A 12,240-nucleotide genomic window follows, 5' to 3' on the forward strand; every position below is an offset into this window, starting at 1 on the left:
GGCTACGTACAAGCTATAACATGTAACACCGCTTATATGATGTTTAAAAATGTACCAACTATACGGTGGTTACGGACATAAACAGCTGTAGTAACGGTAATTCACGCAAAGCCCCACACCAGTGGTTCTCAGCCCTGGCCGTGCATTAGAATCCCACGGCGAGCTCTTAAAGTCCCAATGCCCACCACACCCTGTCCAGTTACATCTGGCTGAGGAGCGGGGGCGGGGGTGGGGTGGGTGGACGACAGGCATCGAGGTTTAGCTCTGCGGGTGACTCTGTGCAGCAAAGACTGAAATCCACCCCAGTGACCCCACAGTCAGGCTACTTAGAGGTCATGGCTAGAAGGGAGAGAGGCAGAGAGGGTAAAGAGAAGCCCCATGGGTCCAGGTAATGTTTTAGTCCTTGTCTGAGTCGGGGCACAGGGGAGTTTGTTACATTATGCAGTTTAAACGCTTTCAACTTATTTCAGAATTTTGCATAAGGCAGGAGGCCTGCGGGTACTGCAGTTTTCCTGCTTATTCCACTGCCCCACTGGTTTTCTAGGGAACGCCTACTGATAATTAGATTAATGACTCTCTTCTCTGATCTAGTTTATAGACTTCCTTACTCCAAAAACATTAGCCAGAGACCAGACACCATTTAAGGCGGGAAAGTACTACAAGCAACAGGGATGAGGCAGGCAACTACAGGTGAGGGCCGGACAGAAGTCGTGTTACGAAAGGGCCACATAAATCCACCCGCCAATGACGACAATAACAAGGGCTCCGGGAGAAATTCTAGCACTGCAGGAACTGAACCTTTCTGGGGAGGAGTCTGGGAAAGGCCTAATCACTGCCACCATGTCCTCTCAGAAGAGCGACCCCTGTAGGGGGAACGTGAGACCGCAACACCCTCATCCCACAAGGCCAAGGCAGGCCACTTCTCCACAGCGTGCTGAGACCCTTCCCCACAGCCCCGGCCCCTCTACACCCCAGCCCAGGCAGGACTAAAGCAATAACAGACAGCCCCCATTTACTGAGTCTCCCAAAGTGCCGGGCATTCTGTCAAGGGCTTTCTAACGTCCTCATGTAACCCCCATGACAACCCCGAAAAGCATTATCATTTACAACCTTTAAATGAGGAAAGAGGCTCAGAGAAAAAGTCACTCGACTAGTGTCACATCACCAGTGAACAGCAAATGAGCCTGTGTGAGCACAATGCCCAATACGTGGAAACTGCTCCATAGCGGTTAGCTGGGACAGCTACCATGGGACAGAGCAGGACTCAAATCCAGGTCCACCTCCAACACCCACGCTCCTCTCTGTTGAGGAATTACGTGCACACGGTATACAACTCAGGCAGGCAGAAGGGCGTGTAGTGCAAGAGAGTCTGCCACCCTTCCAGGACCCCAGGTCCCCTCCCCAGAAGCAACCAGCTTCTCAGGTATCCTGTACAGATTTCTAGCAACACAATGCATATACTGTTCGGTATCTTCAGAGCCCTTGTTCTTTAACCAGCATGCCGTCCTGCTGGCTTCACTCGCCTGGGTGAGCCGCACTTGGCATTTGGGCCTGTTTGTGGCAAATTTCACCGCCAGCGACAAGCTTCCTGCCTGAAGGCCAGGGTGAAGCTGTGAGATGCAGAAAGTCTACCGCGTTTTGTAGATCCAAGGGTGTACTTAGGCCATGGGTCAGGCTGGGCAGTGTACTCCCCAGGGGCCAACAGGATTGCTCTGCCAGCACAGCGCTGGCTGGAAGACCAGACACTCAGCCTGACATCCCAGGCCCAAAAGGGCTTCATCTCTAAGCTGGTGGTTGGACCATAAGGCTGCCACACTCAGACGACCAGGCCTAGGGCTGGGCCCACATCAAACCACGCACAACAGACAGTAAGAGCCAGCAAGTCCTGGGTTCAGTAGCTTCATCATTTCCAGCCCTGTAGCTTTTGAAAAAGCATTTCACCTCTCTGAGATGTGGATTTCTCACTTAGCAACTGGTAACAGCAGCCACCCCTTAAAGGGTTAAGGCGAGGCTTAAATGAAACAAAACCCATAAAAGGCCATACTGTGAGCTTTTCATGATGACTTGAAGGGGGCTGGAGTTCTGTGAAGTGGAAACAGCTGAGGTTTGGAGTGTCAAGGCAGCACCGCTTCCCTGGAGATGCTGGGTTTTCCACGAAGCACCGAGGAAGGTCATCCTCTGGCAGCTGTTTAGAAGCCTGCACAGGCCCACTGGTTCCACTCTCGTGCGTCTCCCAGTTGGGGAATGGGAAAGCTTGTGGACTCTGTCTCCTTTGTGACACAGCATCAAGCCACCAAGGTGAGGGCTCTTAAGGAGACACGGCTTCCACTTTGCCTTGGAAGCGAGCCAGCCGCTTTTCCTGAGCCCCGCCAGAGACTGGGCAGGGCGGAAGAAAGGCCACAACAATCCTGGGGTCTCAGATAAGATCCACTTCCTTCAGCAGCTGGGGTGCTATTGTCTTGATTTCCACAAATACTCCTGGGCCATGCTGGGTGCAGCCCAGCAGAGGGGATCCTCCTACTCATAAAAACCCTGGCGTTTTCTGGGTGGGGCACTGAGGCAGCTCTGGGGCTCTGACCTCATTCACCTGCTGCTGGGCCAGAAACCTGAGTTTGTGGGGAGCCCAGGGAAGTGGGACTGAAGGTCCCCCAGCAAGCTGGCTTCTCCAGGACACAGAGGGAGACGCCCCCACTAGCCGACAGTCCAGGGTGTGGACCTCTTAGGATAGGAGAACACACTGTGCACACCAGGCCCAGAGCCCCCAATCCCACCCCTGTGTCAAAACTCGCCACTCTTCCAGGAACTACCATCTCGAGAAAGGCAGGGGCGTCAGCACAGAGGCCAGCCTCGGAAACAGGTAAGGTAGGGTCAAGCCAAGCCGTGGTCTGGCCTGGTCTCAAGCAAGCTCAGGCCAAGGAATGAAGGATGGGGCCATCTTTAAACCTCATGTGACCTGCCCCATAAACCCAGCCAAAGAAGGATGCTCCCTCTTGCAGGGGTCTGAGTGTTCCAGGTGGGTGGAAGTAGTTATGGGAAGTAGGACCACTTTAAACGATTCTTTGCCTTTCATTAACATGACTTTCCACAAAAAGAAAAAAAAAAAACCACACACTGGGGACTTCCCTGGTGGTCCAGTGGGTAAGACTCCATGCTCCCAATGCAGGGGGCCCGGGTTCGATCCCTGGTCAGGGAACTAGATCCCGCATGCATGCTGCAACTAAGAAGCTCGCATGCCGCAACTAATAAGTCCGCATGCCACAACTAAGTTCCCATGCCGCAACTAAAAACAAGCAAAAACAAAAACGAAAAACCCCACGCATTGAATATACATATATTGAATGCTTACTATGGGCCAGCAGTCCCCCCGGTGTGGGTGTCATTGTGCCCATTTGCCAGATGGAGAAATGAGATGACAGGCTAAACAACTTGATTAGGGTCACCAGACAAGAAAATGGGGAGCTGAGAGTCCAAAATCCAGGTTTGTGGCCTTTTATCAGGACCCCATCCTAGGAGGACAACAGTCCAGAGAAAACGCTCCCACCTCTGTCACACTCGAGTTTCACTCTGACATCACAGAATCATGACCGAGAGAATGGAAAGAGAGCTAACCAGGGCAGCCAGTCCAGCGTCCACTGTACAGAGCTGATGCCTGGGGCGGGGAAGTGACTTTCTCACAGTCACACTGCAAATCAACAGCTAAGTTGAGATTATGATCCCCCCATCCCACTGACTCCTACTCATCTTCAGCTCTCAGCTTAGGTGTCACCTCCTCAGGGAAGCCCTCCTTGACCACCTCCCCCTCCCCCCCCGATTAGATCCAGTCTCCCTGTTACTCACTCTCAAGGCTCCCTGCACGCCCAGTAACACTGAGCACAACAGGAAACCTGGGCCTGTGGACACTGCCTGTTTCACGTTGGTTTTCTGAACTGGAAGGAAGCCCTCGACCACAAGCATGTCCCGGAGGCTGGGCTTACCTTCACTATCCCAGAGGCACGTCCCGGAGGCTGGGCTTACCTTCACTATCCGTGAGCACCTCCATGCGCCCGCTGAACATGGCCTTCAGCATGGTGTCCTGCTTGGTCAGCGTCTGCATGGTGGTGTAGTACAGGGCTCCGCCCACGTTCAGCTTCACGTACTTGGAACTGGGGCTCGTGCCCTTGAACGAAGTGGTGCGGGTCGCAGCTGCTGGCACCGCTGAGCTCACCACACTTTCTCCTGACATCTCTTCCTGCCGGGGGACAAACACAGGGGCACTAGGGTCACAGCACCAGGCCTGATTTACTTTTCTCAGCCAGTGTGCTGCAGCTGGCCTCCAGATGTGTTCTGCTTAGTCCAAGTGTATACTGCATTGAAAACAAAGTTTGCTCCCAGCGTTGACAACTCGGGAGAATTCACAGGAAAATCTGAGTTTCTGGCTTCTCTTAAAATCAGAGGCCAACTAGGCCAGCAGGGGAACCAGTGGTGGGAGCTGGGGCGTCGGCTAACCCATTGGGAGAAGCATGCACTCCCCAACCTGCCCCAAACTCCAAGCAGACAGCCTCATACACTGGCTTCACTGCTGACCCTGCAAGTACCAGTTTGCCACTAAGTCTTGCATTACAAGGACTTCCTTTGTGCCCACTACCCGTATGAATGAACACCCTGGCTGTATCCTAAAGTGGCCGAAAGCACTGCCAAGGTCCCGTTTCCTTACTGCTATGCACAACAGAACAGCTAAAAGTGCCACTTTTCCGTTGAATTACCCATGAAACAAGCTTTCAGGAAATTGAGTGGGGTCTCAACTACCATCCCCTTACAGGGAATAAGTGTTTCTAAGTACTCAACAAAAGACATACTCTTGGAAGCAAGTTATTGCAAATTGGAGACTTCCTGTACTAGCACTTCCCCAAACAGTAAGATCCGCTGAGTCTCCCTAAAGAGCACTGCCAGCGACCATGTACATCCCCGTAAGAGAAATGGATGCAGTGTCTGATCTAAGCAGACGCAGGAAAGGAGACTGGTACCTGGCATGTGTGTATTCAAAGAAAACTTTTCTTTTTTACCAAATTTTATTTTTTTTAATTGAAGTCTAGCTGATTTACAACGTTGTGCCCATCTCTGCTGTACAGCAAAGTGGCTCAGTTATACACATTTTTAATATTCTTTTCCATTATGTTTATCATAGGATACTGAATATAGCTGCCCGTGCTATAAGTAGGACCTTGTTTATCCATCCTATATATAATAGTTTACATCTGCTAATCCCAGACTCCCAGTAGAAAACTTTTCTTGAATAGGGAACATTCTATAGCTGAAGATTCCAAGAGTGGCTGAGTCTTTACTGATCTGGAGCACAGCACTGAGGAGGCAGCCCTTGCTGGCCACGAGCTGGCCCAGCACTCACGCCGAGGCCTCGGGGTCCCACAGAATGTGAATGACTTCACAGCACATCACCAGCAGACAAGGCAACTCGGCAGCTGATGCATCAAGACACAAGCGAGGCCCCTCTGTAATTATGTCTGAACACAGACAAAAACAAGGACACTGTCCCCCCAAAAATGACCAATAAGGGTCATCATGGCTGCTGCTTTACCAATTAGAGCCCCATTCCATCCTTCCCGCCTTCAAGTGAGGAATTACTAAGACCCAATCCCAGAATCAGCCCTGTTTCCCGGCAGCATTCAACACAGAGCAGAGCCCCACTTCCTGAGTCCTTCCCACAATCACCCACCAGAAGCCCGAGTCCTCTGAGACTCTCCACAGTTCTCCCTCAATGCACCAAGAAAACAAACCCAACTATGACTGCAGACATACTCTTGGTGGTTTCAGCTGGAGGGCACTGACAACACAAAACCTTTAAAACTATACCCTGGACTGAAAAAGGACTTTTTTTTTTTTTTTTATTCTTTATGCTTTTTTTTTACAGACCTCCCACAATAAACACATATTACATTTATAGCTGGTAAAACACAACTGTTATTTTTTTAGAATTTATTTATTCATTTTTAATTTATTCATTTATTTATTTTTTGGCTGCTTTGGGTCTTCGTTGCTGCACACAGGCTTTCTCTAGTTGAGGTGAGTGGGGGCTACTCTTCCTTGCGGTGTGCAGGCTTCTCAATGCGGTGGCTTCTCTTGTTGAGAACACAGGCTCTAGGCACACAGGCTTCATTAGTTGTGGCACGCGGGCCTCAGTAGTTGTGGCTTGTGAGCTCTAGAGCACAGGCTCAGTAGCGTGGCACACGAGCTTAGCTGCTCCGTGACATGTGAGATATTCCCGGACCAGGGCTCGAACCCAAGTCCCCTGCATTGGCAGGCGGATTCTTAAGCACTGCGCCACCAGGAAAGTCCCCACAAGTGTTATTTTTTAAATGGGCTAAGGGACTAATGAGTGGCAACCTGCCATCCACCAGTGATAGTAGAGGCAATGGCCAACTTGCTTGACCTCCATTCCCTCAAAAGAATGGCCGGGAAATCACCCACTGGGGAACTCACTGTTGTCAGGGTGCTGCAGAATGACACGGACGAAGAATGGCCTCCTGGAGAGAAAGGCGTTTTCTCAAGAAACTGTTCCTGCTTCGTTCACCAAGTGAAAACATCACAAGAAGGTTAAGTTTTCAAAAGTTCAGGCTTAGCTCACCTGGGGTCTCTGTGGCCTGATGCCAAACACAAAAGACAGAGGCCAAGAGGAAGCAGTGATGCCTCCCTCCTAGCTTTCATGTGAAATCAGTCCTCAGAGACCTGCCACTAACAGTTATGACCAATCATTTCCCCCAGAAAGACACGTTGTCCATTTGATGGCAGAAATGGCTTATGGGAGTAAAGAGTTTCAGAAAACTCTGAAGACCTGGAGCAGGGGGGAAAGAAAAGCTTATAATTATGGATTGGGAGTTTTTTTGGGGGGAGGGGGTTAGTTAAGGAAATTTGCCCCCAACTGGAAATACTTTTTTAAGCACCCATTTCAGATCTAAATTTATACAAAAATGAATATGTTTTTGGGAAATGGTACGGCATTTTGTAAGGCACTTACCGTGAAACAGACAAAAAAAGTCATAAAGAATAATTTTATGTGCTGTACTTTTTTGGCTTTCCAATACCTTTTTTTTTTTTTGCGGTACACGGGCCTCTCACTGCTGTGGCCTCTCCCGTTGCGGAGCACAGGCTCCGGACGCACAGGCTCAGCAGCCATGGCTCATGGGCCCAGCCGCTCCGCGGCATGTGGGATCTTCCCGGACCGGGGCACGAACCCGTGTCCCCTGCATTGGCAGGCGGACTTTCAACAACTGCGCCACCAGGGAAGCCCCTCCTTACCTTTTTAAAGATAATCTGCATACACTAAAGTGTATTTTAAGTTCTAAGAGTTTGATGAGTTTGGGTCAACTTATGCATCTATGTAGCCCCTACTCAAATCAAGATAGAGAACATTTCCATCACTCCAGAAAGCCCCTCCCTGACCCTTTCCCACTCCTCCCTTCCAGGAGATACCACCGTTTTAATTTCTATCACCACATACTACCATTTAAATCCAAACAATGCTGGAAGACAGTTATCACTATCTTCATTTTGTGGACTTGGATACCTCAGCCCACAGACAATCAGTCACTTCTCCAAGTGCACTGGTGACGGAGGTGTCTTTATGAGGAAGCGAGTGAAGGATGTGGGCAAGTCCTGCCTGGCCCCAAGCCCATGGTTTTATCAATGGTCATGCTTGGTATATACAGAGCTATGACACAGAAATTGAGAAAGGGGGCCCCACCCCCCATTCTTCAGAAAGTACAAAAAAGCTCTGAAAGAAAGACAGGAGGTCATGTGTGGCTGAGAGCTTGGGTTTGGAAGTCAGACCTGAGTTTAGGCCCCAAGTCCTGCCACTTACCAGCTGTCTGAGTCTAGTCCCGTCTAGCGAGTGGGGACAGCGGCCACACCTTCCAGGGCTGCGAGGTCCCAGAGAGCACTCAGCCCAGCCCCTGCCTCAGAACAACACAAAGCACTCAAACTACGATGATCTGGGAATGCGCTCCAAGTCTCAAATTATCTTCTCTTTTAAGTCCATTTCCAGGTCTACTGACATTCGACCGAAACACTAAGAGAGAAAGGCAGAAACCATCCTGATCTAGCTTGAGACTTCCAAGTAGACAGAGAAAGCCCTGAACCTTTCCAGAGCCCACCCTTCTAAAGGCCAGTCACTTCAATACTAGGAGAGGCCCTTGGAAAAAAGATTCTGGCTGTGTTCATCCCTAAGCCTGAGTCGCAGGGAGCGGAGGACACAAAGCAGTAGACAATGAGCCTCTCACAGCAAACCTCTCTTCGGAGGCCTCCTCAGCCATCCCCGCTGGGATCCTGCCTTTGTTTCATCGTTAATGAGGTTGGGGAGGTGAGGCAGGAGAGAGCACAACTGGTTACAAGAAACAGAGGTAATTAACACTTGCAGTGTTGGGGACTGATTCTACTCAATCAGAAGTTTATTCCAGTTAGATCAGTAAGTCCAGGCTTCGCTTTCCCACCTCTCCTGAGCATACTGCTGCTGATTCTAAACAGTGGCTCTCCACATTAAAAAAAATCCTGATGCCTGGGCCTTACTCAGGGAAATTCTGATGCAATTGGTCTGGGGGTGTGGCTAGGCAATAGCACTTTAGAATTCCAACTCCCTAGGTGATTCCAATGTGCAGCCAAGATTTCAACCCGCTGTTCTAAAAGTTCTGTGTCGCCCCACTCCAATCAGCCTACATTTAACTTCCTGGTCTTGGAGCAGCTCCCCAACCTCTGGCTCTATAAGCCCTATGAATTTCTGACCACACAGAAAAACAAACCAAATCGGAAACAAAAGCAGGCCCCTGCTTCACAGCTTCATGCCGCACACAGACAAGAAGCAACTGTATACGCATGCTTAAAAAATAAAAATCAGCCTAAGGGGTAAAACCTCTGACTCGAAAGGAGACCCAGGCAAGTACAACAGGAGAAAAGGCACCAAATCCCTCACCCTTCGAAGTTTCCTCTATCTCTCTCTGTAGAACTGTCTCGTGCGTGCGTGTGTGTGTGTGTGTGTGTGTTGGAGATGTGTGTAGAAAGTCTGAATAAGAGTTCAGCAAACCTAAACCTGCAGTTCTGTGTGATGTTCAGACAAATGGCTTCACCGAGTCTCAGCTTCCTAACTTGTAAAATGAAGTTAAAGCCATAATCTTCAGAATAACCCTCAAGGAATAAATGTTTAAGTATTTAGTGTAGTTTCCCTTTTGCTCAAGTTGTCCTTGAGGCCAGAGCTTCCCAGCCTTGGCTGTACTGGAATCACCTGGGTGCACTTAAAAAGTGGTGATTCCTTGGCTTCACCCAGAACAATTAATCAAATTGGGGAAGGGCACGGCAACTCAGAAACTAGTGTTTAAAAAGCTCTTCAGGGCTTCCCTGGTGGCGCAGTGGTTGAGAGTCCGTCTGCCGATGCAGGGGACGCAGGTTCGTGCCCCGGTCTGGGAGGATCCCACATGCTGCGGAGCGGCTGGACCCGTGAGCCATGGCCGCTGAGCCTGCGCGTCCGGAGCCTGTGCTCCGCAGTGGGAGAGGCCACAACAGTGAGAGGCCCACGTACCGCAAAAAAAAAAAAAAAGCTCTTCAGGTGATTTTAATGTGCAGCCACAAAGCTCAGGTGTTTCTTTAACTAGCTAAGAGTCACTGTCTTGAGGCTAATTATAAAACTCCCCCTACCCTCCAAATCAGGGTACTTCTACAACTCAAAGGTCTGCTGTTCCATTTCAACAAAACTAAATTCAACCAGTGGACTTCCCTGGTGGCGCAGTAGTTAAGAATCCGCCTGCCAATGCAGGGGAAACGGGTTTGAGCCCTGGTCCGAGAAGATCCCACATGCCGCAGAGCAACTAAGCCTGTGCACCACAACTACTGAGCCTGTGTGCCACAACTACTGAAGCCCGGGCGCCTAGAGACCACGCACCACAACGAAGAGTAGCCCCTGCTCGCCGCAACTAGATAAAGCCTGCGCGCAGCAATGGAGACCCAATGCAGCCAAAAATAATAAATAAATTTATGAAAAAAATAAAAAAGAAATTCAACCAACCCCATAACTGTAGCATTATTTTGCATCCAAAACTTACAGGACAGCCACTGATATTTCCAAGAGTTCTGTCGAATTACTTTCTCTTCCTGTGTTGTGTACACAAACGATTGGCCTATTTCTTTCAGGCTAGTGAGGAAAACGTTATCATCACTCCCATTTTTAAGGGGAGAAAAGTAAGTACCAGAACTATTAGGATCCTCTGACTCCCACTCTCATGCACCTCTCATTACAGAGCCCAAATCAAGAAAGCATCACTCATCCCCTGCAGGGCTTGCTAAAACAGATTGCTGGTCCCCACCCCGAGACTGACTCAGTAGTCTGGTAGGTCTAGAAAACTTGGCCATTTCTAACAAGTTCCCAGGTGATGCTGCTGGTCTGGGGACCACCGTTTGAGAACCACTGCTTTAATGACTTCTCTCCCTCAAGTGGAACTTACTTTGCACAAAATGGAGCTGTTCAAAGTCAGATACGGGTTGAATCATTTTTTTCTTCAACATTGGCCTTGGGACCGGTGTTCCCTAAAGACTGCACTTGCCAGGTTAAAGACTTGGAGCAAACAAGTAAAAAGAGGGTCTGGGCTGAACTTTGGTCATTCCCACCCAGGGAAAAAGGGCTATTCAAGAACAGACCCTTGAAGGATTCCAAGCACAGATAAACTTTCTACAGCTAGAAGAGTGTGAGGGATCCCCAGCTCCTTAGCTGTGGCCACCCCGGGTCTCGACGCAAGTGACTAGATAGGTACCCAGGCGCCAATTAAGGCGCTGGATTCCGTGGCGAAGGTACCCTGACCTCGGGACCCTGGCATCATACCTCCGCGGAGTTCCCAGCACCGAGCACACGCCCACCGGCGGGCTCCCTCGGTTTCTTTCCTCCGCTCCACTGGCCCGTGTGTTCAGACGCACTTGTAAGCCTCATCCCCACTTCACCGAAACCCAGCGACTCTAGCATAACTTCCAAAAACCCCGAACACTCCGCTCCAAGGAATCCCACTTCGCCCTCTCATAAATTACCCATTCTCCTTCACAGCCCTGCCCAAATCCTCATTTTCCACTCCAGATGTCTACCTTCAGTGACATCTCTTTGTTCTCTTTACAATCACCAATTCTCATTTCCGACCAGCGCTGAAGTCTCAGAGACTGCCCCCCCCACTCATCCATGCACATATCTACTCCACGAGCCCAAATGCCCTTTCCCGGATCCCCCAACAGCCAGGGACAGCAGTCCCCTACACACACTTCTCCGTCCAGAGCCCTTCCCCAACCCCCGGCCTCGCCCCCCATCCATTCCCCCAACCGCCTCTCTCCTATCGCGACAGCCCCTCATCAAACCCCTTCCTCTCGGTCCTTGCCCCCTTTATTCTACCTCTGTCCCGCTCCCTCGCCCGCCCAGAGACCCCAGTCCGCGGGCTACGCCCTCCTTACCATGAAAAGCCGGAGGACGCCGGAGTCTCCAAACCCGGACTAAGAAAGACAGGAAACACCCAACTCGCGTGAGCCTAGGGCGGAGGCGGGGCCGGGGCGAGGATTTCCGCACTCGGCCATGCCACTTCCGCCCCGCAGAGGACAACTTCCTAAAGGGTCCGTTGTACTCCTAGATATCGGCCGCTTTCCTTCAAAGTTCCCTGGTTGGAATGGGTTGCATCTCTTCTCGGCTGGGTCAGGCATTTATCCCGCTCCTAATGCTCCGCTTTTTCGGCTTCCATAGAGGAGGACAAGGTGCAGGGAGGTTTTCCTTTCCGGACGAAGAAGCTCTTCGGAACTGTCGTTTACCGGAACTGGATAGTTGTTTCCCGGCGGAGCTCTCAGAGTGAACATCCCGGGGCAAGATGGCGGTCGGGCCTCGGCTGCTGCCCCGGGTCAGGCAGAGCTCGGGGGTCTTGGGCTGAGGCGGTGGTAAACTACGGCCCCGACCCCGAGCGCGGGGGCCTCGAGCGGATAAAGGTCTACGGCCTGTGGGTAGCGAGTGGCAACAGGGTTGTGGGTTCTCTGGGTAGTGAGGCCGGGGACTTGGAGGGAGGTGCCCTTGGGGCTGGGTCCCTGCTTCTCCTGGTCGGAGGGGCAGGTGCTGGGGGCTGGCTTTCGGGTTCAGGTGGGGGGTGGGGAGGGGTTCTCCGTGACCTTTTTATCTTTGGGGCCAATGAGATTAAAAGGGGTAATAGGCCTTTATAATAGGAGTAGCGCTGGACGAAAAAGATTTGT

At 50.9% G+C, this 12,240-nt stretch overlaps 2 protein-coding genes across 16 annotated transcripts in view; one reads left to right on the plus strand and one right to left on the minus strand.

Annotated features, from left to right (window-relative positions):
* KCTD10 (potassium channel tetramerization domain containing 10) overlaps positions 1–11,549 on the minus strand; it is a 35,874-nt gene extending 24,325 nt beyond the window's left edge. For 8 of the 13 annotated variants that reach the window (XR_004353122.1, XM_032654166.1, XM_032654171.1 and 5 more), the window contains exons 1-2: positions 11,464–11,549; positions 4,015–4,228 (exon numbers count right to left, since the gene is read on the minus strand). Coding sequence is in view for 8 of the 13 variants with exons in the window: in XM_032654166.1 (XP_032510057.1) it covers positions 4,015–4,228; positions 11,464–11,466 (217 nt within the window). In the remaining 5 variants the exon portion in view is untranslated. Of the gene's footprint in view, positions 1–4,014; positions 4,229–10,079; positions 11,236–11,463 lie in introns of those variants that run through there. The other 5 variants (XR_004353123.1, XR_004353121.1, XR_004353124.1 and 2 more) reach the window with 5 other exon arrangements.
* Positions 11,550–11,835: 286 nt separating this feature from the next.
* UBE3B (ubiquitin protein ligase E3B) overlaps positions 11,836–12,240 on the plus strand; it is a 57,400-nt gene continuing 56,995 nt past the window's right edge. The window contains exon 1 of one of the 3 annotated variants that reach the window (XM_032602396.1): positions 11,836–11,997. The gene's annotated coding sequence lies outside the window, so the exon portion shown is untranslated. The remainder of the gene's footprint in view (positions 11,998–12,240) is intronic. The other 2 variants (XM_032602397.1, XM_032602398.1) reach the window with 2 other exon arrangements.

This window comes from Phocoena sinus, chromosome 14, assembly GCF_008692025.1.
Source record: "Phocoena sinus isolate mPhoSin1 chromosome 14, mPhoSin1.pri, whole genome shotgun sequence".
Taxonomy (NCBI): domain Eukaryota; kingdom Metazoa; phylum Chordata; class Mammalia; order Artiodactyla; family Phocoenidae; genus Phocoena; species Phocoena sinus.